Genomic DNA, 25033 nt, shown 5'->3' on the forward strand with positions numbered 1-25033 from the left:
GACAGGAGAAGCCCTGGCAGACCTCTCTGATTTATTTGGGTTTTCATTTCTACCGCTTGGCCAGTGAAAACACCCTATCTGCCCCCGCCAGGCTCCTGGAGGCGCCTACGTGCCCCCTCAAGCCCGCGGCCCGCCCCGGAAGCCGCTGCCGTCGCTCTCCTGCCCGGAACCTTTAGAGCCGGAACGCAGGTTCGCGGCGCGGGGGCCGGGCCGGAACACGATTTGGGGAGGACGCAGGGGAATATGGCGGCCGCCGTGGCGGACCCATGTGGACGTGCGGCTGCTGTGGGCGAGCAGGCAGACAGCGGTAACCGGGGGTGCTTCGCCAGCGGGAGAGGGAAGGGGTGGGAGTGGGAAGGCGTTTGACTCGCTGTTCTCTCGGACGGGCTTCTAAGGTCTCTCCGGCCCCCGCCGTGGGCCGCCTCCGGCCGCTCCTCAGCCCGTCAGGGCCCGCCGGTGGGCCCAGCCACTCCTCGCCCCCTCCGGCGCCTGGCCTGAGGGTCGGGGCCGGCTGGTGCGAGGCGGCCGGAGCTAGGGCCCCGGCCCAGCCCCCTGCCGAAGGCTCTTCCCGGTGGGATGGAGGCGGCGGGGCTCCGTACGGGTGGCTTTCCCGCGGTGCCCGACGTTGTGCCCGCCGGCCCTGCCCGCCCTGTGCCGTGCTCTCTGCTCAGCTCGGCGAGCGCTGGCCGCAGCCCGTTTGTGCCCTGGGCCCACCGCGGTAGCTCGCTGCCGTGTGCCTCTGGGGCGCCTTTCCTGGGGGGTGGCGGGGCAGAGCGGGCCCGTCCGCGGGGGGCGGCGGCTGCGTGTCTGCCCCTCTGGCCCCAGGGGCGACCCTCGAGCTACGCCAAGTGCGGTAACCCCGGGAGAGCGCGGAGTACAAACACGGTCCTACTCCATCCTTTACACGTGGTTCTCTGCTCGTCCTTGCCTCTTGGTGTGTGGTGAGGGTATAGCCAACTAGCTGTGAGCCTTCCCAATCATGTCATGTGATACTGGGTAGTTTTCCTCCCTTGTTCTGGGAGGAGTCAGGGCTGTAGCTGACAGGGGTGCTGTTTGCTCTGGGGGTCAAAACTGAACCCCAGGGGAGACCTTGGGTGGGAGCTCCTTTCGCAGCTCCTTGCTGAATGATTGCTGTTTTTAACTGCGTGTGTCTAAACCTACATCGTTGAGCAAGTTTAGAAGAATAAAGTATGGAGATGTACATGGATATTCCCCCACCCCGAGAACTTTTTATATTAAATCTATGCCAGGCTTTGATCTTTGCAACTCAAATTAGAGGCCCAGGTCCTACTTCTGAGAGTTGTTCTAGTCTAAATTACTTTGAAATAGCTCTGCTTTAGCTCATGCTATTAACAGATCCTCTGATATGTTAAAAGAAGTAACTCATAGCTGCTTGTTGAAACCTTGTTCATCTCTACTTGTTGAAAGCAAACTGTTGTTGATGGCATTATCCTCCTATTATATTGGCAGAAGATATGATGTAAAGGAGTCTAATACATGCTTTTGCAATTTTCCTCTTTATAAGTCTAATCAGTTTTTATGGCTGACTCCGTAAGTTGGTCCTAAACAGTGTGTGGAATTTGGGTTTGGACTTTTGGTAGCTGTTAGTTTTTGTATGTATAAAAAGCTGCAATTAGGTGTTAATTCCCTGTTTAAAAACCAGATAGCAATATTCTAGCATGGACAGGGACTAGGGGTGAAAACTTGACAAATTATTTTACATGAGGAATCAAGATGTGGTGATGTACCTCTTCCTTTACATGCAATATGAACATTTTTTTTCTTTAATTTAGAAATGGGGATATGGAGATGTACTGATATCCTACGAAGGATGCCTTTAAATAGTTTCTGAATATGTTGAACAATTTTGCCACTGCTAAATTTCCATTTTATAGTAAGGACTGTTGAAAAAAACAACCCCATAATTTATCCTGTGTGGACCATGACACAACACTGCCTTCACCTTAGTGGTAGGAAAAATCATACTGTTAGAGATAATGAACAGGTGTTCAGTAAGTATTTATCTTCTACACTTGTGGTGTAAATATACAACTTTGCTTCTTTTTCTGAGCCTCTGAATATGCCTGGGCATTAGAGGCTTTGTTTTAAAATGGTTAATGCCATTGTTTTGGTGCTATGTTGGGGTTTTTTGCTTGCTTGGAAAAGCACGCGAAGAAGGCAGAGTAATGAGTTATTCTGGTGTCAGAGTGTATGTTTTAAGTAATTAAACAGACAGTTGATAGGGAATATCAGTAATAGCTGTCTGTGTGGTTTTACAGAAAACATCTTGTGAAGCTTTTCTGACTTCATTCTCTTAATGATTTGGTTTATGAAGGTACTTTACAGGATGTAGTAGTGCTTAAGGAGCAAAGCACTTGGCTTAGCAGTACCTAACATTGTGATTTTAAAATATTCTTTTCAAAGTAGTGTGAGAATGGTAGATGGATGAAAGCCAGTCAGCTGGTACCCCAGAGTTGGTGGGGAATTGTCCCCTTGCTGGTGGGACTGTGGAAGTGTTGGAAACCAGCCTCCTTCTGTCCTGCACTTGATTTGCAGCCTTGAAAATTGTATATAATTAATTTAAAACTCCTGGGTGGCACAGATATTAATAGAATGATATTAAATAGTGGCAGGACACTTGTATGCTCTGCTCTTGATTACGTGATAAAGTGGTCCACTGAAATAACCAAACGTATTTTAGCACACCCTAAACTTGTAGCCTGTTTTATTCTACTTAATCATCCACACTGTTAAAGACTTTATTCTTGCTCTTTGTCCTGCTGAACAGGTTAAGGAGGGAAGTATCAGATTCTTCATGTGTCTGATTTGCTGTCTAGTTAGCTGTTTCCTCCCGTCTTGCTGTTGCTTGATTGAAAACTTCAGTATTGTAACTTTAATTCCTTCTTTTTTGTTTTTGAAGGGGGCTTAGGGTAAGGAAACTTGAACTTGGGGGTGTTCTATTTGTGTATTAAGAACTTGAGCAGTTAAGCTATAAAAGTTCAGTGCCTCTGGTTTCTTTTTAAGCTGTCTGACAACTGTCTTGATTCTGTATTTCACAAAGTAGTCTCCAGTCTGTGTTCGTTATGCTTAGGTAATCGTATTTTTGCTGGCATTACTTTCCTTGAGCAGATGTTGCTTTCCTGTGAGAAATGGCCCCCTACCTTCAATTTAATCCATGTGGCTGGTTGCATTTAAACACTAGATGTCACTGTTGCGGTTTGCAAGTGTGTACATCCATACATATAGATACATGTGTGTCTATACATTTATAAATGGTAATTTTTTAACTGGAAAATACACTTTTTTCCAAAAAATACTACTCCTAAACATCAAAGTATTCATTAGTCTAATAATAAATATCCAAGGCTGCCTTCTCCTTTACCCAAGCTCTTAAATCTACTTCATCACTGACATGAGCAAGCACTTTCACTGGATACTTTCTAATAAATTCATTATGGTGGTGTATGCCTGCTTGAGGAGTTAATTGTAACAGCAGGCAGTACGTGGCCTTGAACTCAAGATAACACTTACATGTGGAGCAAATTACGCTGGTGATGGATCCTTAGTAGAAACAGAACTGATAATGTTTTTCTTTTTTTTCTTTTTTTCTTTTTTTTTTTTTTTTACCCTTAGATTCTGAGTTAAGCTCAGGAATTCCAGAAGACAGCTACTCTTCAGGAGGAGAAGCCCTGGATGGCGATGATGAAGATGAAACGGCAGCCCAGGGCAATGCGGTTGAAGAGGCAGCAAGCTCTGAAGCTGGCCCAGGTGCAGGCTGGGCAGATGCCATGGCAAAAGTGCTCAACAAAGCGATTCCACGAAATAAATCCACCATCTTGGCCAAGAATAAAAGCCTGGAGAAGGAGAGAGAAAAGGAAAAACAAGAAAGGCTGGAGAAGAGGTTGAAGGTGAGAAAAAGATGCAGTATTTCATTGTGCAGTCACAGTAGATGGGGACACATGCAAGATCCCCTCAGTGGGGATTTGGGAGAGTGCTCTGAGACTTTCAGTTTTGGAATCTCTCCTCCACAGTGATCTCAAGTAGCTTCAGTTTTTTACTTTCCACACAGTCATGCTGGAGGGCTTTTTCCCTTACTGCTTTTTCTGGGCCATCAGGCAGGCTGATCTTTGGCAGCAGGACTGTTCCAGCCTGTCAGCTTCAGGTGTTTTTGTTGTTGAGAAGATTGAAAGCAGCTGCTTTAAGCTTAGTTTTCTAATTGCTGTTGTTAATTTGGAGTATAATTCGCTTTGTCGGCATTGCAAGTTGAAATAGTTCTCCCTCATTGAAAGTGAAAGAGAAGAAAATTGCTTTCATTTAATTTCTGCTGCAACTTCCAGAATCAAAGGTCTCTAGGTTGAGATTGCAGTAGTCATTGATGTGGTCTTGAATTGTTTGCTCCCCTCAGTGATTTTCCTGGTGCTTATTTATTAATGTGTCCATGCCCAAAATTGCTTCTGGTTCTGAAACTGTTATTAAGAAAACAGAACAGTGTTGGCAACGAAGTAATTTCTTTATGTGTCTTTGGTGGAACTTTTAATTCCAAGCTGTGATTGATTTACCTTCAGTCTAAAAATGCATTAATATTTCTAATGTCTCATCTTACCAGTTCTGTTTCAATGGGATAACAGTCTGGGACATGCTGTGGTTAGGCCAAAGCCTACCTTTTAAATACAGAGAGCTTCAGTATGGCATCTGCTCTGTTATGGTTGTCCTAAATGCCTGTTCCTATCCAGTCAATATGTGGGAGTACCGTAAAGCAGAGGTGGGCTGCAGATCCCCAAACTGACTTGTTTACCCTTTAGAAAAATTTGAGAACAGCCTGCCTTTATTAATGTCTTGCTGATGGAAGCTAGACTGAGGCAGTTCTTTTGATCAAAGACAAAAGACACTGTCATAAACACACAAAATTGTAGTAGTCTGGCTGGAATTATAAAGATTCTGATATTTCATGAAAGACTACTTGTATAAAACACAGGTACTGCAACATCGTCAGGACTAGAATGCTCTTCAGTTATTAGAAGGTGGAAAAAAAAATATTACTACCTTACTCCTGAAGTAGAGGCTGGTGAAATAGTGTTGCCCTATTGCACGGGAAATACAGTGTTCTCCTATTGTATTGTATTGTAGCAGAAATAAAGCTGATGGTATTGTGGCCCCTGGTAATGGGAAAGTGAATCTGTTTGGTTTTGAAACAGTGCATCAGAAAAGAGACAAAAATCAGTGTTGTACACGGGAGTTGTTCTCCAGTGGGCACTTGATGCTCTTCCTGGTGTTTGAGTTCTGCCCACTGTCGTCTTTGCTGTGTGGCACTGTTGCTCATGAGGCTGTCCTGTGATTAATTCAGCAGGGGAAGTCAAATTCCCAAGGCTCAAAATGTGACACGCCTGTCTTGATAGACCCAGGATTTCTGTGATCAGCTTGTGAAGTCTTGTAATTGAAAGCTGTCTTTGAATAATTCCTCCATCCGTAGCAGTCAGTGTGAAAGTATTTGAGTTTCTCTGTACTCCTTTTGCTTGTCCTGAGCTAGAGGCATCACTCTGGTGCAACTCTTATCTAGTTTTTGTTACAGAAGGCAAATGACTCTTGGAGATTTGATGGTGGGCCCTGGTGTGTCAGTGCAATAGACTTGCTTCAGACCTGTTATCCAGCCCTGTATCGGAGCTCCCCTTTTACCAGCTTTGTTGATTTATTTATATTTTTTCCTTCTGCTACATACTCTGTCAGGGTATGCTGAATTTTCAAATGCTCCATGTTGTTTCATGTAACAATATTTACAACGCAGCTCGATAAAAAGCGGGAGTGGGAAATGATGTGCCGAGTGAAGCCAGATGTTGTCAAAGACCGAGACACAGAAAGAAATCTTCAGAGAATTGCCACGAGGTAAGAGTTTTTCTGAATGCTTTCCTTAAATATATGTATATCGAAAAGGGGAGGAAAGGGCCTGTGCAGGTAATCTGTTTCCAATCAGAGTGAAATCTTAAGAAGTGACTAGCAGGAGCAGAGTGATTTATATACAGGTCTGCATTGTACAGTATCAGGTTCAACAACAGATTTCAGAAGCTTTGTGAAAGAGTAAAAATTTAGAGGGGAATGTAATGTTTGCTTAACAGAAGTGCTTTGTTGGATCCCCTTATTTTGTTAATTTAATACGTTAAAAAATGTGGAACAGTTGTTTCTACTACTCTGTATTTTTGTTTTCCACAGAGGATTCACCAGATCCATGGCTGTTAAGTTCAGTTGCATGTTCTGCATTGCAGTAGTTTGGTGTTGCAGCATTTGTTGAGCACCTTGAAGTGCTGTCTGTATCTGTCTCCTTACTCATTCCTCTGCCTTGTCACCCTACTTCAGCTGCTCTTAAGATCTTTCCTGAGGAAATTAATAGCTGATTGTAAGATGAGTAACGCGCTTCTGGGGATGAAACGTGTTCTTGCACTGATCTAGGTACCATGTCACTGTGCTTGTTTCGGGATCTGAATTTGTGCATTTTTTTGTTACTGGTTCCTAGCAAGAAATATGAAGGAAGAGTGAAAACTGAAAGTCTCTGAAGTTGTAGTGAATGTTACTTGTTAACTGAATTGAGGTTCTGAGTAACTGTTTTGGGGAGCTAGAAACCATGCAGCATCTGCACTGATTAGTTGCTTAGGTAGGTGGTTCATTTCTCTAAAGGGAACTTGAGCGAAAAACTTTGTTTTGTTTTTTTTCCTTATCCCAGAGGTGTTGTACAATTGTTTAATGCTGTCAGGACACACCAAAAGAACATTGATGAGAAGGTGAAGAAAACTGGGAGCTCTGACAGGCAGCGTGCTAAACTGCTGTCGTCTGTTTCAAAGAAAGATTTCATCAGTGTTTTAAGAAACATGGACGGTGCAAAAGGAAGCAAGAATGCTGCTGGAAAGGCCACAAAAAGTAAACAGGTAAGCTTTGTTTTGGGGAGAAGATGCCTACAAGATACTCTAATAACAGCTGTTGTGAAAAGCAGGCACATTAATGGACAGCAATTGTACTGAAAAGTTATATGGGTTTTTTGAGACTACTTAGGAAGGGAGCAAGTAGCTCTTAGCCTGTTTTCCCTATCTTTTAAAGTGTCAAGGTACAAAACACTGGAATTTCTTATAAGACATCAAGCTTTGCATACAAATAACTTGGTTTAGCTGTGTGTTTAAAAGAAGAATACAAAAAATTAGATTTTTATCTTGGATTTTCCGCCAACTGTGGAACTAACTGCTAGATTTTAGTGGGTTGTGACGATTGGAATTTGGCCAATAGTAGTTACCAGTTCTTCAAAATTGTTGAACGTACGGGGGCTTTTTGTCTACTTGATGTGTTAGACTGTACTACTTGTACGTACCTACAGTTTTGGGCATTTCGAACTCGCTTCCTCCAATGATTATGGTATCTGGAACTGAAGCGTTTTGCCATACAAGTGAACACCACAACAGAAAGAAACTGAGACATACGAAACGTTATATGTAGGCTTTACTTTCCCCGAGCCTGTGTGTATGTTAGGCTGATGTGGCTTTATTGCTGTTGCAATGTTTTGGAAAGAAGTATTTTAATGTACTCCATTTTTTTCCAAACATACTCAAGAGAGACACGGTGTAGTTGGACTCATCCAACTCTTGATCGCTTCTTTCATCTTACCAAGTAGCTCAGGGTTGAAGACAAGTTGCTCAGGCATACTCTTGCTCGTATTTCAGAAGCTGCACGTTTTTGAAGCATATTTCTGTTCAGGTTTGAACTTTGTGCTTGGTAGTGGGTGGAATACTTCTGTTGGCCCAGATTCACAGCAGTTAACTAAGTGCTTTTCTGTGCCAGGAAGAAATACTTTAATCAGTTGGGAGACAACAGTTTGTCATATGTTTTTTGTTTGTGTGCACTTGGGGAGCATGCTGAAACACTGCCTGGCATGAGGAGCTCATACAATTTTCATGCAAGTGTAATATTAAAGTATTTTTTAAATTCTTCAGATAATGAGAACAATTTAGCTTGGTGCTGACACTTTATTTCTCCTTAAATAATTCCAGCTTGCTTGCTTGTTTGGGTGGGAGGGCATGCGTGTGTGTGGGTTTGGTGTTTTTTTTTTTTTTTTCCTTCCCCCCCAACGCCTCCCTTGGAATAGCAGAACAACATTGGAGTGATAGCAGTGCCAGCTACTATTGTGGTAGGCATTAAAACAATAGCTGAGCAAAAATGAGGACCTTTGTGTCAGATTGTAGCAGGGCAAATTTTCCAATTACTAGGTCAAAAAACAAATTGCAGATGTTTCTGTACTGAAAAAAAAGTCTTATTTTGCCAGCTTCAGTAACAGCGTATTTCCATTACAGTGCTCTGCTGATGCTTTAGATGCTGGCTGGTTAGTGTTGGTTTTGAGTCTTGATACAGGTACTGCTTATGCATTGCTTGGGAAACAAAATTTCAGATTTCAGAGTTCTTCATTAATATAAAGCTATACTTACAGGTTTGTTTTGTTTGGGAAGGGGATGAGGTTTTTGGTGTGTTTGTTTTTTTTTTTTTTAAAAGCCATGTCTGCCTGAATAACTACTTCTCTCCCTTGTTGCATTTGCTTCAGTGGCTCTCCACTCAGTACAGAACCAAACTCTTCCTTTTCAAACTGTTCTTAATCGCCTTATTTTCTCTTGAGCATATCCTACCCGTTTAGCAGGCTCCCATCCTTGTAGTTGTTAATGCTTGAGGTTGAGGCCAAAATCTGCTCTTCGGTCTCCTCCTGAGAATTACACAAACGCTTAGCCACTGAACAGTACTGTTGGCCACCACTGTCATATCTCTGCTTCTTGGTCTTTGAGGATTTTTCAGAGGGCATTAAGCAAGGACAAGGCTTTTGGGTGGTGAATTCCTTGCAGCAGGAGTTTGGTAGGTTGGTTGTGCCATCTGAAAGCTTTTGTTTGTTTGTTTTGTGGGTTGTTTTGTTTTGTAGCAGCCTGCTTTGTTTTTAGCAGTTGAGAGTATGGCATGTATTCAATTTTTAAAAAAGAGGGGGAAATATATTTATTTATCTCAACAAAAACAATGGAAGAGATGCCAATCCCAAACTCCAGGCACTCTGCCATCAATTAAAATGCAGTCCAGAACAATAAAAACACTACCCCACCCACATAAAACAAGCAGTCAGCAGGAAAAATAGCAGAATAAAGTTTTACCAGTGAAAGCAAACCTTTCTTGACTCAAGCCTTCTGCTATGAAAGGAGACTTGACTATACTTGTGAGAATGGGCAAATGCTCTTTCTTGTTTCTGAATGCAAAATTTGCTGCTGTGTTTCTGAAAATTTGGTGGTTTCTTCCAAATGTCACAGGGTGTTGAAGAAAGCCATTATAAAGCTCTGTTGTAGTTGATTATTTAGTCAGATATAAGCATGTGTGAGAAAAAGAAATTAAATGCTCTGTAAAGGCCCGTCTGTAGCAGCCAGGATTTCACGGTAGCACAACGACTTTAAAAAGTTTGTTCTCCACTTCCATCAGTTTCAGACATTGATGGGAAGGAAGGACGGGTAACCCATGCCCTTTGAGAATGTTGTTTATAATCTAGTATACTTTTAGCTGTTAGCCTAAATATTACATGGTGTACACCCACCCAATGTAGCTATGAAAGAAAGACTGTAAGGCTGTGAAAATTTTCCTGTGCCACGTGAAACTGTAGCCCTTCTTGGGGTTCTGTGTGCCCAGATGGGAGTAATTACTGTTCAGAGCTGCAGCCAAAAGGTTTGCCTTTCATATCATTAGCTGTTTATCAAGGTATTTCTTAATCCTTGCTGAGCCAGCTGACTTGTGCAATATTTTTGACTTTTTTTCCAAGGTACTGTACATGATGCTTGCCTCTGGGTAAGATCATCTAATTTCCCTCCCCTCACCACCTTATCTGAAGCCTTGTGATGTGGGAGAAAAATGTAATAATTCTATTTTTTAAAAAAAACCAACCGACTTGTTTGTTGTTTGGGTGGTGGGGTTTTTTTGTTTTGCAACTTTTTTTGGGAAGCATTTGTTGAAAAATGAGAGCTTTCAATCTTTTTCAACACAATCCTTACAGACCAGGTGTTCATTTCAGTATGTGTTGGTTGTATCTTGAAGCTTCCCACCTCTAAGGTACTATAAGTAACATTAAAGTACAGGTTAAAAGAAGATACGTATCAGAGATGCTGTCTGTCCAGTCCTAGAAGCTGAAGTCACTGTCTACAGAGGAAGTACAGAAGTAGGTAGTAGCAGTCAAGGATTCCTTCAAGGAATCCTGTGTTTTCTTTAGGCCCTTAAGAAATTTCTGGGTGCTTTTAGGATTATGGATTAGGGAAGTACCTTTGGTTCCACGGCTGAGTGAAGTTTCTCACCTTTGAGTTGCACAGACATGTTGGCTGATGCAGTGAATTACATAAGGTCTTGAAATCTTAGTTGTAAGAAGACAAAGAAATTCAGAGCTGATATTCCCAGAGCAGCCTCAAGTCTTCTCCCTTGCTGCATGTCAGTTACAACAGGGTCGTTTGGTACCAGAAGCTCTTCTTGACTCTGCTTGTCATTTGGGCTACTCCATGTAAAGCATTACTGGCTGGTAAAATTTCCTTGTGACATAAATAACTGGCATGAAAGGTACAGATGTTCTTTGTGACAGGCATAACCTGCACTCATCAACCTTTAATTTTTAATTAGGCCTTTCTAGCATGGTTTTCTGTATCACCTGTGTTTGCTTCAACTTGTAAGTTTTTTTTACACCAGATCTGTTGCAGAGCATTTCAATGGTAGAAGTGAGAGCAGGATTTCCTGGTCTGCTTTAGTAACCATGATCCAAATTCTGCAAGGTAATTTTTCTGTAATTTGTGCTGACTACATGACTTGAAGGTACAGTTTGTTTCCTGTGTTGTGATGACATCTGGAAAAAATTGGTGTATTGGTCTCAAAATAGTACCTATTCTAAAACGATTTATTGATGGAAGAAAGATGAGTGGAGAAGAATACAAGTGCTATTTGATATCAGCTATAGCTCATATGGGACTTGAAATAAAATGCTTTTCCAGAAAAGTTCCTTCTGCCTGAAGTGTGTTTTGTAAATATTCCTAGTGTGTTTGGTAAGTAATTTGATTAGAGCCAGGTTTGCTATAGATTTTTCTTTTGTTCATAAGACTTTTAATACGCATAAATATTTTAATGTTAAGCAGTAGTTTGAAGATTTTTTCAAGGGCAGGAGTGCTACACTTTGACTGCTGTTCTTGCTGGGACACAAGAAGTGATGTTGGGGCTTTCATTTTCAAGTAAGGTGGGGAAATAAATGTGCTTTCCAGGTTAAAAAGTAGATCTGTTTAAAGCCTGTGAGAGTGACAGTTTCCTTTTTCTTGCAGCTGTGTAAGTACTGGCCATTGGTTTCTTCTGCTTTTTTTTCTGCAGTTTCCAGTGTAGAAGTGGGGAGGGGAAAATAAAAAAAAAAGACTTATTTTCATCTGTATACCTGTTTGTATAAACAGTCCAAACAATTGCTTCAGCTAGCTGCAGGAAATAGTTTGTTTCTGAAGTATAGATGAAGGCATAGATGACTTCTAGAAATTTGGTAAGGTATATAAACACCCCTTTTAATCTTACAAGGAAACTTTTTGCCGTAGGTGATAATGACATTGCAGAGTACCAGAAGTTTTACTACAGCTGTTGTGTGCTGGTTTTACAGAACTAATTGAAGGAGTAACTAGGCGTGCATGTATTCCAGTGGATTTGAGGGGGCAGCCAAGTATTAATTTAGTTCAGCTGCAGCCAGAGTAGATGTGTTCTCCCAACTTTAATAAATGTCTTCCCATCACATGCACAGCAACTTTTAATTTGGATTCCTTTATAAATTGTGCATTTGTATTTGTTTTTCCCAAATGTGTGTACATTCTCTTGAAGGTCACCTCATATATGTTTGGAGCTGATGCTTTTAATGTAGCTTTTTGGGTTTGTACCAAAAGGTTGCTGACTACCTAATTGTATGCTGTATTCTGATTTTTGTCCTTAGGGATAAATGCAGTGCAGCCTGCCACCAGTTTATCCCAAATATCATATGTTCTTTAAGGTAAAGAGTTATTGTGCAGTATTAGAGGTTGGTTGATGGCAACATTTTTACTTTAGATCTGTTTACAGGAAGATGTTTTGGATTACCCTGTTTGGGACATCGGCAGGGTTAGGTTTTTAAGGTGTACAAGCTCAGTTCCCTCTCTTTTGCCATGGCTGGTAACACACATCTGTCTTAGTGTGGCAGTGTAGGTCTTTGTCAATATTTAAGTATTTGATTGATAGATGTCAAGAACTTGACACTGTGAGCTCAACTCCAAATAAGAGGGTTAAGGGCTGTGTGATGCCTGTATTTCACTAGGTTCACCCTTTTTCCTGTGGTTTTACTCTCAGATTTCCCTTTCTGCTGTCTTTTTTGAGATACTTGATCAGAAGTGAAGATGGGAAAAAGATTGTGATTTTGCACTCTGTTTCCATCAACCTCTTTTTTTTTTTTTTTTTAACCTCTTCATGTTTTATGCTCCTGACAGGTTCTTTCCCCCCGCACATGAGGGCCAGGCACACAGCGTGGCATCCTGGTGCCTACTGCCAGAGCAGCCCTGGCAGCTGCTTGCATGCAGAGAGCACTTCCCTGTTTGTCAGAACAACTCACCCTGTGATCAGTAAAGACAAACATTTTAGGAGAATTTGGATACGAAATAGATACGTTTGTATCTACTGAGGTGGTGACCTCAGGTTTGGAGAGGGCAGTCCCCCAAATGTTTGTAACTCCACCAGATCTGGGAAAGTGGTCATAGAGAGCAAAAGACGTGTTCCCAGCTCCAAAATAGATCATGCACTGATTTTTAAATTCAGAAAGAATGAATGATGCAAGATCTTAACGGTTGTAGGAAGTGTATCTTTCTTTCTTCCTTAGAGCTGTAGACAAAATATTTTAAGTTCACCTTTCTGTGAAAAGAGATGAAGTGATTTTAGTTGAAACACTGCAAAAGCTTTCAGCATGAAGCAGTTGAAGTCTGGCAAATTCTGTAAGTGAATATAAACAGGGACTTGTGATTGAAATGTCAGGCAAATATGAGACAGCTTCATCTGTCATACGGGAGACTAACTTGCCTTGCTATTTGATTAGTAGTGTACAGGATACTATGATGGTGTTGTGTTTTGCAAGCCCCTTTTCAGTAAAATTATGTCCCAAACAACCACATTTTAAAAAAACAAACTTGTGGTACGCATCTTCTTTTGATCTTCTTGTAAGTATACAAAGCACAAAAAGTCAAATCCTATTAGAATTTATCTGGTAAATTGAGTTGGAAGCCTTATAAAAGCAACTCTCCACTTTTGGCTTTGTTCATAATTCTTACAGGCAGGGCGATGTACTTGGAGAAAAATACATCTGAACGTTTCATAAAGTTGTATCAAAAAGTGTTCTCTGGAAGTAAGAGAGATTAGGTGGAGCTTGTCTATCTGAACCAGTTTGTTTCCCCCATCTAAGCATTTTGTATTGGAGATTATCTTAAAAAGTGATTCACTTACTTTGAAGTTTTATTAAGGTATAAAATGTTCTGATTTCCACAGTGTGGAATTAGCAGATGTATATTAGAAATGACCTCTGTGGGCACCTATTCATCTGTTTTATCTTGGTAGACTTCAGGAGCAATGGGTCAAACTCCTTCCAGTTTCCAGTGTTTAGAGTGTTGCTGAATTGAGGGTTGTGGGTTTTTTTGGGAGTTTTTTGTGGTTTGGTTTTTTTTTTAATGGGAAAATCTGGGCAGTTTTTAATGAGTGTTTCTGAAATTTACTGAAGGCTTAGGAAATACACTTTTTTTTTTAACTACTGTTATTACAGGTGATACTAAAGCTGTCGTCTTGGAAAGATCTGACCTCTTTTTGGTCTGTTGCTGAACCCTGGACGGTGTTCTATATGTGGTTTGTGTCATTTCTTCTCCACCTGCAGGCGCTGGGAAAACCCATACAAAAACATAGGAGATGGTAGGATCAGAAATGTAGAGAAAGGGTAGCAGGATGGGTAAGATAAAGGATTGGGATCACGGGCAGTTTACGTATTTCCTCTTCAGGTTTAAACTGCGTTTAGAAAGCAGCCTGGGAGTGTTGAGGGGTATGGTATGTTCCTTAATGAGTTTGCCACTCACCCACGACTGTGTGAGGGAAATTACAGGAATATGAAATCAAAGAGGCTTGGATTTAAAGACATTTAGGATATGTTGCAAAAGCCATTTTAAGTAAAAGCAGGGGCAGTGAGGGTAGAGAGGTTTAGCCAGACAAGCTGCTTAGTAGTCATAAAGCTTCAGTATTTCATATTTAGTAATAATACACAAAAGCTAGTTCTTTGTGGTTTGGGGTTTTTTTTCTCCCCATCCTGCCTCATAGTTTTTTGGATCCCTATGCTTGTTTTGGGACTCAGATGCAAGTGGAAATCCTGAGTCAGGAAGAGGAGGGTTTTTATTAGCCCCACTTCTTCCTCATCAGCTACTCTGAGATGATTTCTTAAGTGCTGGAAGTGAAGGACTATTAGCCCCACTTCTTCCTCATCAGTACTCTGTGAGATGATTTCTTAAGTGCTGGAAGTGAAGGACTTGGTCATTACTCTAGCCTTGGTTGTTTGAGTCAACCTTTTGGGACTCACTCAGCTATGCCTCTTGCTGAATCATAATGAAAAACAGTAGATGATTTCAGCATCGCTTGTAGGAAATAATCTGAGTCACATTCAGATTATTCAAAAATCTGCGAGCTGCTAATTTATTCTAAAAAAGAATCAAAAAATACTTCAAGCAGCTAGGGGCCTGCATGTTTCTTTACTGTACCAGCAGGCAAGCTTTTATAAAAACCTGCAGAAAACTTGAGGTACCCAACTGAAACAGTACGCAAGTGTCTTGCATAAATGGGTGACACCTGAGAAAAATCTGTTGTGACTCACAAATACTTGTCTGAAGTAGACTGTGTCAGTACTTGATTTCTGAGGGATAGCACATTGAAGGCCTTAGTCTTGGCCAGATGCTTTTCACTAGGCGCTCTTGCTGTGTCTGTGTATTTTCCAGGTACAGCTTGATGGTTTGGAAACTCTGTAGCTTGCATCAAGGATGTTGTGGATCTGTGTGATGTTTAGGCTGATCTTTAAACTCTTAGCATGTCTTCATTACTGCAGGAAATACACATTAAGAAATGTAGGACCAGCTGATGGAGAGAAGTCTTTTTCATAACTTGTGAGATGTGGCGTGGCATTTCATTCAGGGTTGAAATGCCTCTAAATATCTAGAAAAGTTCTTTCTTCCTTTATTTTGAGTCCCATCCAAACAGAACAATTTGCAGTTCATTTTCTTATTTGGAATAATGATGGAATCTGGCCATGTAAGTTTGCTCTTGGTAACTGACCAATATGTTTGTTTGGTACAAAGTGAACAGTATTTTGCGGACTGGTTACTGGAGGCTCACGTTTAGCTAGCATGAAAAGCTGGTCTTTCTGATGGCCAGCATTGTCTTTTCAAAGTCAGAATTGTTGTTCAGTTACTTTGAATACTGTAACTTGCTGTACAAATTTGTATCTGAAGAGCAATGGAAGTATAATGTGTTGCTTTAAATACAGAAGTCTCGATCATATGTTGCTTTCAACCACAGTACTCCTTGGGTCTTTACGTCAAGAATTAATTGATCTTGGTGCTGTGCAGTCATTGCTCTAAGGATCCTCTCATTGAAGTAATTGAATTACAAAGCTGTGTGGAGACTTACAGCTGAAGAAGTAGGAGTAACAGGTGAACACTGAGGTAGTTGTGGCTGGTATGGTAGGCAGTAATTTCACTGTCAGTAGTAGAACCGCTGATAAACAGGCATGGCAGGTGAGGGTGATGAAGCAGGTTTGTTTTTACAGGAAGAAAAAACAAACATGACTGAAAATGAGCAGTGATGGTGTACTGAAAGAGTATACTGCCTGAAACTTTCTGTCCTGATGTGTTGTTGCTTGATAACCTAACACAGGGAACATGTTATTGCTCTCTTTCTAGGTGTCTTGTCCATAATAATTTGCAGCCTAGTTTGAGCTAACTTTTGTTCGGTGCCTACTTAACAATACTTACTGGTGGAACTTTTTTCTTTTTTATGTCATTGGAGTGTTTTGGCCTGACAGTGATGTAATTACTTGACATTCACAACATTGTCACTTTGCCTTGTATTTTACAGAATGTGAGTTACAAAATTACAGAATATATTCCACAAGGGGAACTGTTAGTATGGGTTAAGATAACAGTTCATACCTGCGTTGTAACTTAACTGTAAGTCTGTTTCTTTAGGTGAGGCTTATTTTCAGGTGGGGTTTTATTTGATGAGTTTTTATTTTCTGTGAGTAGATCCCGGGTGTAGCATGCCCATGCTGTTCATCATCTCATTAAAACCTGTAAAGGGAATATGGATGCCAATATGGCCAGACATAGTCTTGCAGCAGCGTGTGGTAAAATTCCTTGTGCGGCAGAAGAATTTCCAAGACTGCTGCTATCAGAGCTGGAGCACAGAATGGGCTGAGGAGTTCCAGAGCATCCTGTATGCAGGAAGCCCCTGTGTTATGGTTGAATTCTTAAAATATTTTTGCTTTTCTGACAGAAATACTGGTTTATGAGCTTCCTGATGGCTGAGGAAATCTGTTCCCTCATAAGCTCTTTCTGTGATTCTTCTTTGCAACTGAGCATTTAGTAATGATGGTAATCAATTTTCTTTGCTTAAGTCCAGATGAATGCTTGTTTTTAGAAATTCTGTAATTCAGTTCTGACCCCTCTAAGGCTGAGGCACGTTTAAGTCTCTGCGTGCCAACCCAAAGCATTCCTTCCCATTCACACATCTCCAGTTCTAGTAAACCCTAGAGAAGGATGTGAGGATGGGGAGATTCCTCACGCAGGCCATTAAGCTCTGGGTGGTCTTCTGGCTGTGTTTAAAAGGAAAATCAGTATTTGTGCTTGTAGTAATAATTGCAGCGTGTTACTTGGAGAGAAATTTGGACAGGAACAGCAAGTTTCAAAACACACTGCGAAATTTTCATTTTTAGATTTATTTACTAAAAATGCCAGTGCAGATTCTGATGTGCACAAGAGACCTTGTGGTATGAGTGAGTCTCCTGTGCCACTGTTGATGTCTGCAGTGTAGTGTTACTTTGAATATACCAGGGCAGTTCAGTGGCTCTAATTTCTCATTCAGAGAGAGCATGCGAATGGGTATTGAATAACTCTCACCCTAAGGAATAAATGATCATGGAGAATTATATTGCAGCAGAATAGACTTCTCTTGTGCAGCTTCCGTGTTCTTCAAGCTCAAAAATGCTTCCCAAAGTGAGTCGCTGTGAGACTTCAGCTCAGAAGTTCAAAATAGTAGTGGTGCAGGATATATTCTCAATTACCAGATCTGTGGGTTTTTGTCTCTGTGGGTTCAGGCATACATAGGAACCTTTCTTATAATCAAGATCTCACTAATTCAAATTAAATAGAGCTGGAAGAGCACTGATAATTAAACCTAAGTATCATTTTTCTGTTAAAAATCATTACATTTTGTTTTCTGCTTATATTGCTCCTTTAGATACTTCAGCTGCAGTTTTCTTTATTTGTTCCCTGCCTAGAGGAAACTTGCTTTCTTAGCCTGTGAACTTGGATATTCCTGAAAATAAATTTAGGAGAAATGATTATGCTGGTGTTCTTTGTTTTCCATTTCCTCCCCTCCCTTCTACAAAGTGTGTTTTTTGTTTTTTTTTTTTAATTGCGATTTAACATACCACAGTGTATGCTGATGCTGGTTTTTTCGACCTAGGTTTAAACCAACTTGCTTGAGGATGAGAAACAGCAGCAGTCATTCTGAGCAAGATGCAGGCTGGCAGGGAAGGTAGTTGTCAGATGTATGTGAAAATACATTTTGGCAGTTACGCTTTTAAACTTCTTCGTGACAAAAGCCTCCCTGTATTTCAAGGTCTTAGATGTTTGTATTGAGCAAAACAAAGGAACCTGGGGAGACAGTTCAAATTAATTAGACATGTTAGAATTGTTTTCTCAGGGCTTAAAGTCGTTGCTTGAGAGATATTTACGTTAGAAATTCCTTCCCTGACAGGTACAAATAAACGTTTATTTTATGTGATGGTAGAGAGAGATGCCCCTGCAAGCTCTGGCATTTCATCTTGTACATGGAGTAAAGGCGTGGGAGTCCAGTGTGCTGACTGCAGTTCCTAGGTCTTAAAAATGTTCGTTTGTTAATACCTACGTCGCTGTAGCAATTCCCCTACAGCCTGCACCCAGAAGACAGTAACTGCAGGGTATGTTTGCTGTTTTGCAGATGCAGAAACTGGGGTATGTTCAAGTGATGGGAGCTGGTGCAAAGCAGAGCGAGAAATGCTGTCTTTGATCTGCGTGTTCTCATTTCAAGACTTACCTTTTAATGCCATTACTTACCAGTAAGCATTATGGGGCTTTGGTCTGCTTCTGCAGTGTGGGGTTCTGAAAAGCGCTGGGAAACTTTCCTGCTCTGGTTTTAGGATATTGCTGTGCCAGTAAAGCAACAGATGAAAATGACAATGTCCTGTGACTTAGGCAGACTGAATTTAATTCCCTTAAGCTTTCAAAGGAAGCAGGCTTTGAGCTAAGGCACTCGTTTGCAGACTGAAGCAGCTGTGTGCTGGTACAAGTATCCTGCTGCTGCTTCCAGCAACTTAAGAAGGGGTGGAGAGCATCGATCTCCAACCTGAGTGGCAATGCAGTCTGCCACAACTCCAGTGGTGAGTTTGGCAGGTCTCTGTTGATGATACTGTAATGTCTTTTACCAAGAGTGGATTATATAGCTCCAGATTTTTTCAGTGGTAAAGAAATCAACCAAAACAGGGAGATTTCTAACTTGATTATATAGCTGCTGCTGATGCCACGGGGCTTTCTTAGACCAATTCCTCCAAAAGCATCCGGGAGGCAATTCCAACCCGGATCCTGCAAGGGATGGCTGTTTGGTCTAGGTGACGGACCTAAGCTTTGTGGGTGGGTGGGTGGTTTTATTAGGACTTGGCTAAGAATTTCAGTTCATTTTGTCCTGGTGCAGATTGTAGAAGATATGTCTTCAAACCAGAATTAGTTGGGGAAGTGTGGCCCCACTACAGAGTCTTACTTGTGTCACAGCATTAGCTGTGACACACGAAGCAGGCAAGATGGTGTTTATTTACGTGATCTCTTTTCAACTGGGCTTCAGTCTGTCCCAGCAGTAAGTGTCTGCACTAGAATAACTACACTGTACATTTTGGTCTCTTTTATTTTGGCTCTTAATAACAAGCGTATCACAGTGTACCAGTGACTCCTGAGATATTTTACCAACTCCTGCCTTTTGAAATAGGTTGTCACACCTTCAGGCAAAGAACAAACCCGTTCAAATGTATGTACAAAAAAGAAGGGGGGGGGGGGGGGGCGGGAAAGCAGCACCAGAATTTTTCACTCCATGCCTTGCCGAAGGATCCGTTTTATGTAGCATTACACACTAATGTTTATATAGCCTGCTTTGTTTTCGTTTGGGGATGTTCAAAGGGGACTTCTGTGTTGTAGTGAAATGTGGGAGATGTGGATGAACAGCTGACTGAGAGTTCAAAAGCGGTTGTGTAGCATGAAAGCTGGTTTATTTTCCACGTGCCAAGAATTGGTCGTGTTTTATTTAGATGAAACCAGATTATGGCATTGAAAAATCAAGTGTATTAACGTTCTTACATAAAGCAAGTTGGGAAGCAATGTTGCAGTTGAACTAATTGTTAATTATATAAATAGTCTTGCTGCGTATTTTCTTAAGACTCCAGGAATGTTTTGTGATAAAATAGATCTGGGGAGATTTTATTTTGAGGGGAAAAGAGAGCAGTAAATGAGTTAGGAATGAAGATACTAAATGTGGGGTTTTCTTCACTTGGGAGCATGCTTAAAATTGATTAAATATTGTCTTTCAAGCATTTAATCTTAATCTTTGAGGCATGGACATGCTACCACTGTCTTTCTCCTTAGGGCTTGTTGTAGAATTCTATTCAAACCTTTGTGGTGCCTTGCGCAGTGGGTAATGCTGTGGAGGATCAGCATCCCTTTTTTGTTGAGGCCCTGCTTTTGTCCCGTTCACTTGATGTGGCCAGAAAGAAGGGCTCATGGCTGCTGAATAGTAGCTTGTGATGAGTTTGAGCATTGGGCTTTTCAATCCCTGAGCCTTTCACTGTCATTGCTGACAGTGATCTACTACTTCTGTGCTGTTTAAGAAACAAAACAACAACAACAAAATCCCTGTTCTGTGCATCTGGGGGGAAAAAAAGAGGAATCTCTGCTGGTTTTGTTGTTATTGGAAAAAAACCCAAACCAAACAAGAAAATTGGATTGTGTTGTAAGGAAGATGGGATTTTTCCATCTGTATTTCAAGTTTAACCCTGTGGCGTGTTCAGTGATTTATAAAAGGTTTGCATTAAAAAAAGGAAAATCTTGATGACTTTTGTAATCCTTTCAACCTTTCTCTACTCTGCAAAGGTAAACATATAAAACAACTGAAATACAGTTAAAAAGGGAGGAGGGGGAGGTGATGGGGAAAGCACTACCCTCTCCTTGCATCCCAGAACCGAGTACCTGTGTTTGCACTAATACAAATTATTCCCATGTGAACATCTTAAGGTCTGCCTGGGGACATACCTTATCTGTAACTCTTTAATTCCAGGTAATTGATTGCCCTGTCTGAGATTATTTCAGGCTTTACTGAGTATAGCATGTGAAGTGAATTGCTGCAAGAATGGGAAGTGGTTAGGAGGCACTATCCTGGGGAAAGGGGGATTGTTGAGATGGCAGAGTTACTCTTAAAGTAGGCATCAATGAGAGCAGCTGTGAAGAGGACAAACCACAAACAAAAAACCCAAAGAAAAACTTTTTTGTTTGAGCTGGACCCTGGGAGATTCATTTTGGGAAGGAAAGTGTTAAGACTGTTGCCCTTTTTTGTGATAGTAGTCTTTCAGAAAGAGCTGCAGGAGAAGTCACATTTAGCATTTCTGCTGTGTGTTTACCTATTAAGAATAGATAGTTTGGCAGACTTTTTTTGCACTCAAGTGATTTCTGCTGGTGTGATATGATATGTTAGGTTTACAGTGATGGACCTGCATTCTCTATTCCTCCTGGTATTAATTATATTATTATATATTGCGTATGCTGCTCTGAACGATTGCAGAGACATTAGCTTAAATACGCTATGGTTCTGTGTATTATGTATTACTACATGCGTGACGAAGAAGGGACTTGAACAGATGTCTACAGTGATCATGTATTTACTACAGGTTTTGCATCGAGTAGGCAACTGTACAGTGTCAGGAGGTGGTAGTTACTTCAACCAGGGTGAGTCAGCTGGAAAAGCTCACCCAAGATGCCTGTAGTATCTTCATTTCAGAGACCCTGCAAAAGTAAATTACTGGTTTGGGTACCCCCGATTCCACTTTGGTAGGACAATGTTTTGCTTGCCTGCTGGACACTGAGCCACGTTGTTCCTCAGGAATATTTTGCTCCTAAGGCTTAACCCACCAAAATCCTTCAGTGCATCGAATGCTTTTTGGTATTTTCCTTCAGTGAGAGCTTCAAGCTGTTATTTGCGAGTGGTGCCACAGGGTGGCGCTGTTGCACCGCCCAAGTACGATGTCCCGTAGAAGAACTGCAACCCAGGCTGCTTCCATCCTGCCCTGAGACTGCTCCTCTCGCTGGCCTGTATGATTTACCAGTCTGTGCAGCATGGCCTCACTTTATCTGCCTTCGAGAGGTAGGAAACTTGGAGTAAGGTGTTGTTGGCTTGCTGAGTGCAGATCAACTTTGTTTCTTTTAGAGGCAGCTTTGAACCATATGACAAGCCCAGGTAGTGAGGTAATAATCCACATAAAGGGGATTTGGTTCACGTATCACAGAATATGTTCAATATTAAATTTGGTGGGTTTTAAGCCTTTATTAAATCCATATTTGTGTGTTAGAAATGTGCCAAGAAGTGTTCTAATGAAGCAGCACCTGGGGGTTAATAAATGATATCATGAATCCATTCTGATTGCCAAGAAAGATTTTAATAAAGGAAGCCATGCCCAGGGTTGACTGTTTGATCCATGAGGAATAATTGTTTTGTTTCCATATTTCTTTTATTGGTTGGTTAAAACAAGTTTGCTTTTTAGCATCAAGTCATTTATGAGTGTCCTGCATATTTCTGTGCACCATTTGCATAAAGAGCTAGGTCTTGGTAGGTCTGCCAGGGCAAATTGTAAGAGTATGAGAGGTTTCCTTCCGATTGCATGAAAAGCTTCCATCTCTTACTGCCTTTCACATTCATCTTGTCTTCCCGTTTCCTCTTCTCCTCCCCTCAAACACTCAGGGTGAAGTGAAGTCTGAAGAGGGGCCGGAATGGAACATACTGCGTGATGACTTCATGATGGGAGCATCTATGAAAGACTGGGACAAGGAAAGCGATGGAGAGGGCAATACTGAACAAGGAGGTGGTCTGAAACAAGATGACGACAGTGACTGAATGAAACTGAAAACCATTCAAGATAATACTTTATTTTCTTAACTTTGTTTGGATAAAAAGTCAGCATTCTGTGAATGTACAACACTTGGAGGATCTCTCTCTTTTTTTAAAGGAAAAAGAAAAGACTTGCACCACTTCGGAGTGTTTTCTCCTCCATGTCAAACTTATTTAATATAGCTTCATTTGCTATACCGAAATCCTGAAATATTTTCCAAAACATGTATAATTTTCAACATATTTCCAAAACATTTTGTACAGTCAAAATAGTGGCACCTGCCCAATGAAAGAAAGGTTTTGCCAAGGTCATTAAAAGTTTATACATTAGTCATGGCAATTGATGTATTAATGTGCCTGCATTTCCAAATCAGTGTTGCACTTTGAAAAGTTGTTAGCAATTCGCAACAGAAATGGCTTACAATAAACACAGAAATGCCGTCACCTTGTAAAGTTATCGGACTCCTATAGAGTCTTTACTACTTTGGCCAGAAAAGGTTTTGTAGATAATAAAGAAAAGTAACCATTAATGTAATAGTTCTGGTCTTGGAGCATTAGTTTGATTGGAGACAACTCTAGAAACATAATTGTAAAAAGAGTTGACCCTACTGATTAGCTTTTACATTTTTATTTTTATATATATGTGTTTTTTCCATTGCAAGTCTGAAGTTGTATAAGCTAAGAGACTGGTAAGAGAGGAAAGGACAGTCGTTGGCTTTTGTTTTTGTTGGAGGAACGAGGGCTTTTCTAGCAATACCACATAAAATTGTGTTCAATGTTGCTTCATTTGCAGTTCTGGTGTTCTGGCCTTTTTCAGTAAGGAGCTGGACCTCTACACATCCTGTGGGTTTAGTCGGCTATAATGCTAATTCTTCAGGTCTTTGAAAGGTCAAACAAAAGCCCTTCCTCTTAGGTGCATGCTGTAACAGTCACAAATTTTGGAAGACATCTGTCAGTGTAACACTGCTGGCTTTGTTTAAGCTACAGCAGTTTCTCCTCATTAGCTGTTTGGTTGCGAAGGTGCAGAAGCTGCCATACTTAATAAGAATATATTCTACATAAGCACATGCATACGGAAGGAAGTGCATTGCGATTAAGGTGTTCTAAATGAGGGGCTGGGGTTGAATTCTGCTGGCTGATGCAGTGTCGTTTGTTTAACTTTCCTATCACATTTCCCTGTTTGCTATGTGAAGAAAATGCCTTGGGGCCTATTAATGGATACTTAAAATACATAGTACTATTCTGTCTGTTTCTACAGATGTCTCGCGTACAAACCTTTCCTTGTACCTGCTTATGTGCCAGATACGATGAGGAGCGACTTGCAAATTTTCAGTCTTCAGCATTGAAATCTGTGGTAGGACAGTGGATTTAGATTTTCCTAACAAAGGCGGAGGGGAAGGGGTTTGAACTGTGTGTGTGCTGCAGGATAAAAAATATACATACAAAATGGCAGGGAGACCCATCCTAACAACTGGCAATGGTTGTGTTATCCCTAGTCTATTCATCTGGTATATATTGTAGCGTAATTCTTTGAGGAGAACTCAAAGCTAACAGCAGAAATGTTTAGATTTTCAAGCTGTTTTGAGTGTTAAACATATTAGATATCTGAGGAGACATTAGTTTGTGGCCTGATATTTATTATCACAAATGAAGGCACACACCCAAAATATCAAGTGGCAAAACCACAGAAGTTTGACATATGGTTATCCCGGCTTCTGAGGGCTAGACATCTGTGGAGCTGTTCAGTGAGAGCTGGCATCTCATTAGTGCAACACAAAAATATACTACAATGAATTTTGAGTCTACAAAGCAGCATAATACATAACCTGGCATTGCTTTCTTTCTACAGAGTTTAGTTACTTTGTGTGAAAAAATATCTGCACCCTTAAATCTACAGTCACTCTCTGGTTTGCTATCACCATCCCTGTCCGAGATCAAAGTTTTTGAAAATAATCTAGTTTTTTCACAGGAACTACAACATCCCAAGATGATTTTTGAAGTTTTTTATATACTTCAGAACAATTTTAGAATACTTGGGTGTTTGTGATTTTATTTGTGCATTTTTGATGTAATGTTTTGATTAAAACACTGAAGTATTACCTGTGTATTTAAGAAAAACATGGAATATATCAATATTGCTAAAAATATCTTGAGCTTCCATTTCATCTAAAGTGCATAGTGGAACTTTTTGCCTGTAAGTGGAGCACATTTCTTGCCTTTTAAGACAAGTAATACTCAGATTTGTATGTATATTGAATAGGTTTTTAATTTTGATACTGTGTCTTGCCTTTGCCATGTCATTTGGTTGTGCCATATGCAGAGAAGCTCCTAGAATAATTTAAATTGGTTAACTACCTCTGAAAAAGAAACAAGGTCAGGACAGTTATGGCAGGTGGGAGCGGTATATTTTAACTCTAGCCACTGGGCAGCTGATTGATTTCACAAGTTTTGTTGACTAGCAATTCAAAAGAAGAGCAAAACCCTCTTTGGCCCAGACACCTTCCAGTCTCCTCTCTCAGCTGTGGGATTAGCTGTCCTGCCC

General features: G+C 40.9%; 1 protein-coding gene across 1 annotated transcript; it reads left to right on the forward strand.

Moving 5' to 3' along the window:
* Positions 1-212: 212 nt before the first annotated feature.
* Positions 213-23283, forward strand: RRP15 (ribosomal RNA processing 15 homolog). Its single transcript, XM_037405681.1, has 5 exons — positions 213-307; positions 3634-3908; positions 5783-5880; positions 6713-6914; positions 22345-23283. Exons 1-5 carry the CDS (start codon positions 244-246, stop codon positions 22495-22497), a joined length of 792 nt encoding a protein of 263 aa, XP_037261578.1. The 5' UTR covers positions 213-243; the 3' UTR covers positions 22498-23283.
* The last annotated feature ends 1750 nt before the right edge of the window (positions 23284-25033 follow it).

The sequence above is a fragment of the Falco rusticolus genome, chromosome 12 (genome assembly GCF_015220075.1).
Source record: "Falco rusticolus isolate bFalRus1 chromosome 12, bFalRus1.pri, whole genome shotgun sequence".
Taxonomy (NCBI): domain Eukaryota; kingdom Metazoa; phylum Chordata; class Aves; order Falconiformes; family Falconidae; genus Falco; species Falco rusticolus.

Bases quoted from the DNA above. Each gene is read 5' to 3' on its own strand.
- RRP15 (XM_037405681.1), top strand. From the start codon at position 244: ATGGCGGCCGCCGTGGCGGACCCATGTGGACGTGCGGCTGCTGTGGGC. The intron at 308-3,633 runs GTAACCGGGGGT...TTTTACCCTTAG, and splicing joins GGGCGAGCAGGCAGACAGCG to ATTCTGAGTTAAGCTCAGGA. The intron at 5,881-6,712 runs GTAAGAGTTTTT...TCCTTATCCCAG, and splicing joins CTTCAGAGAATTGCCACGAG to AGGTGTTGTACAATTGTTTA.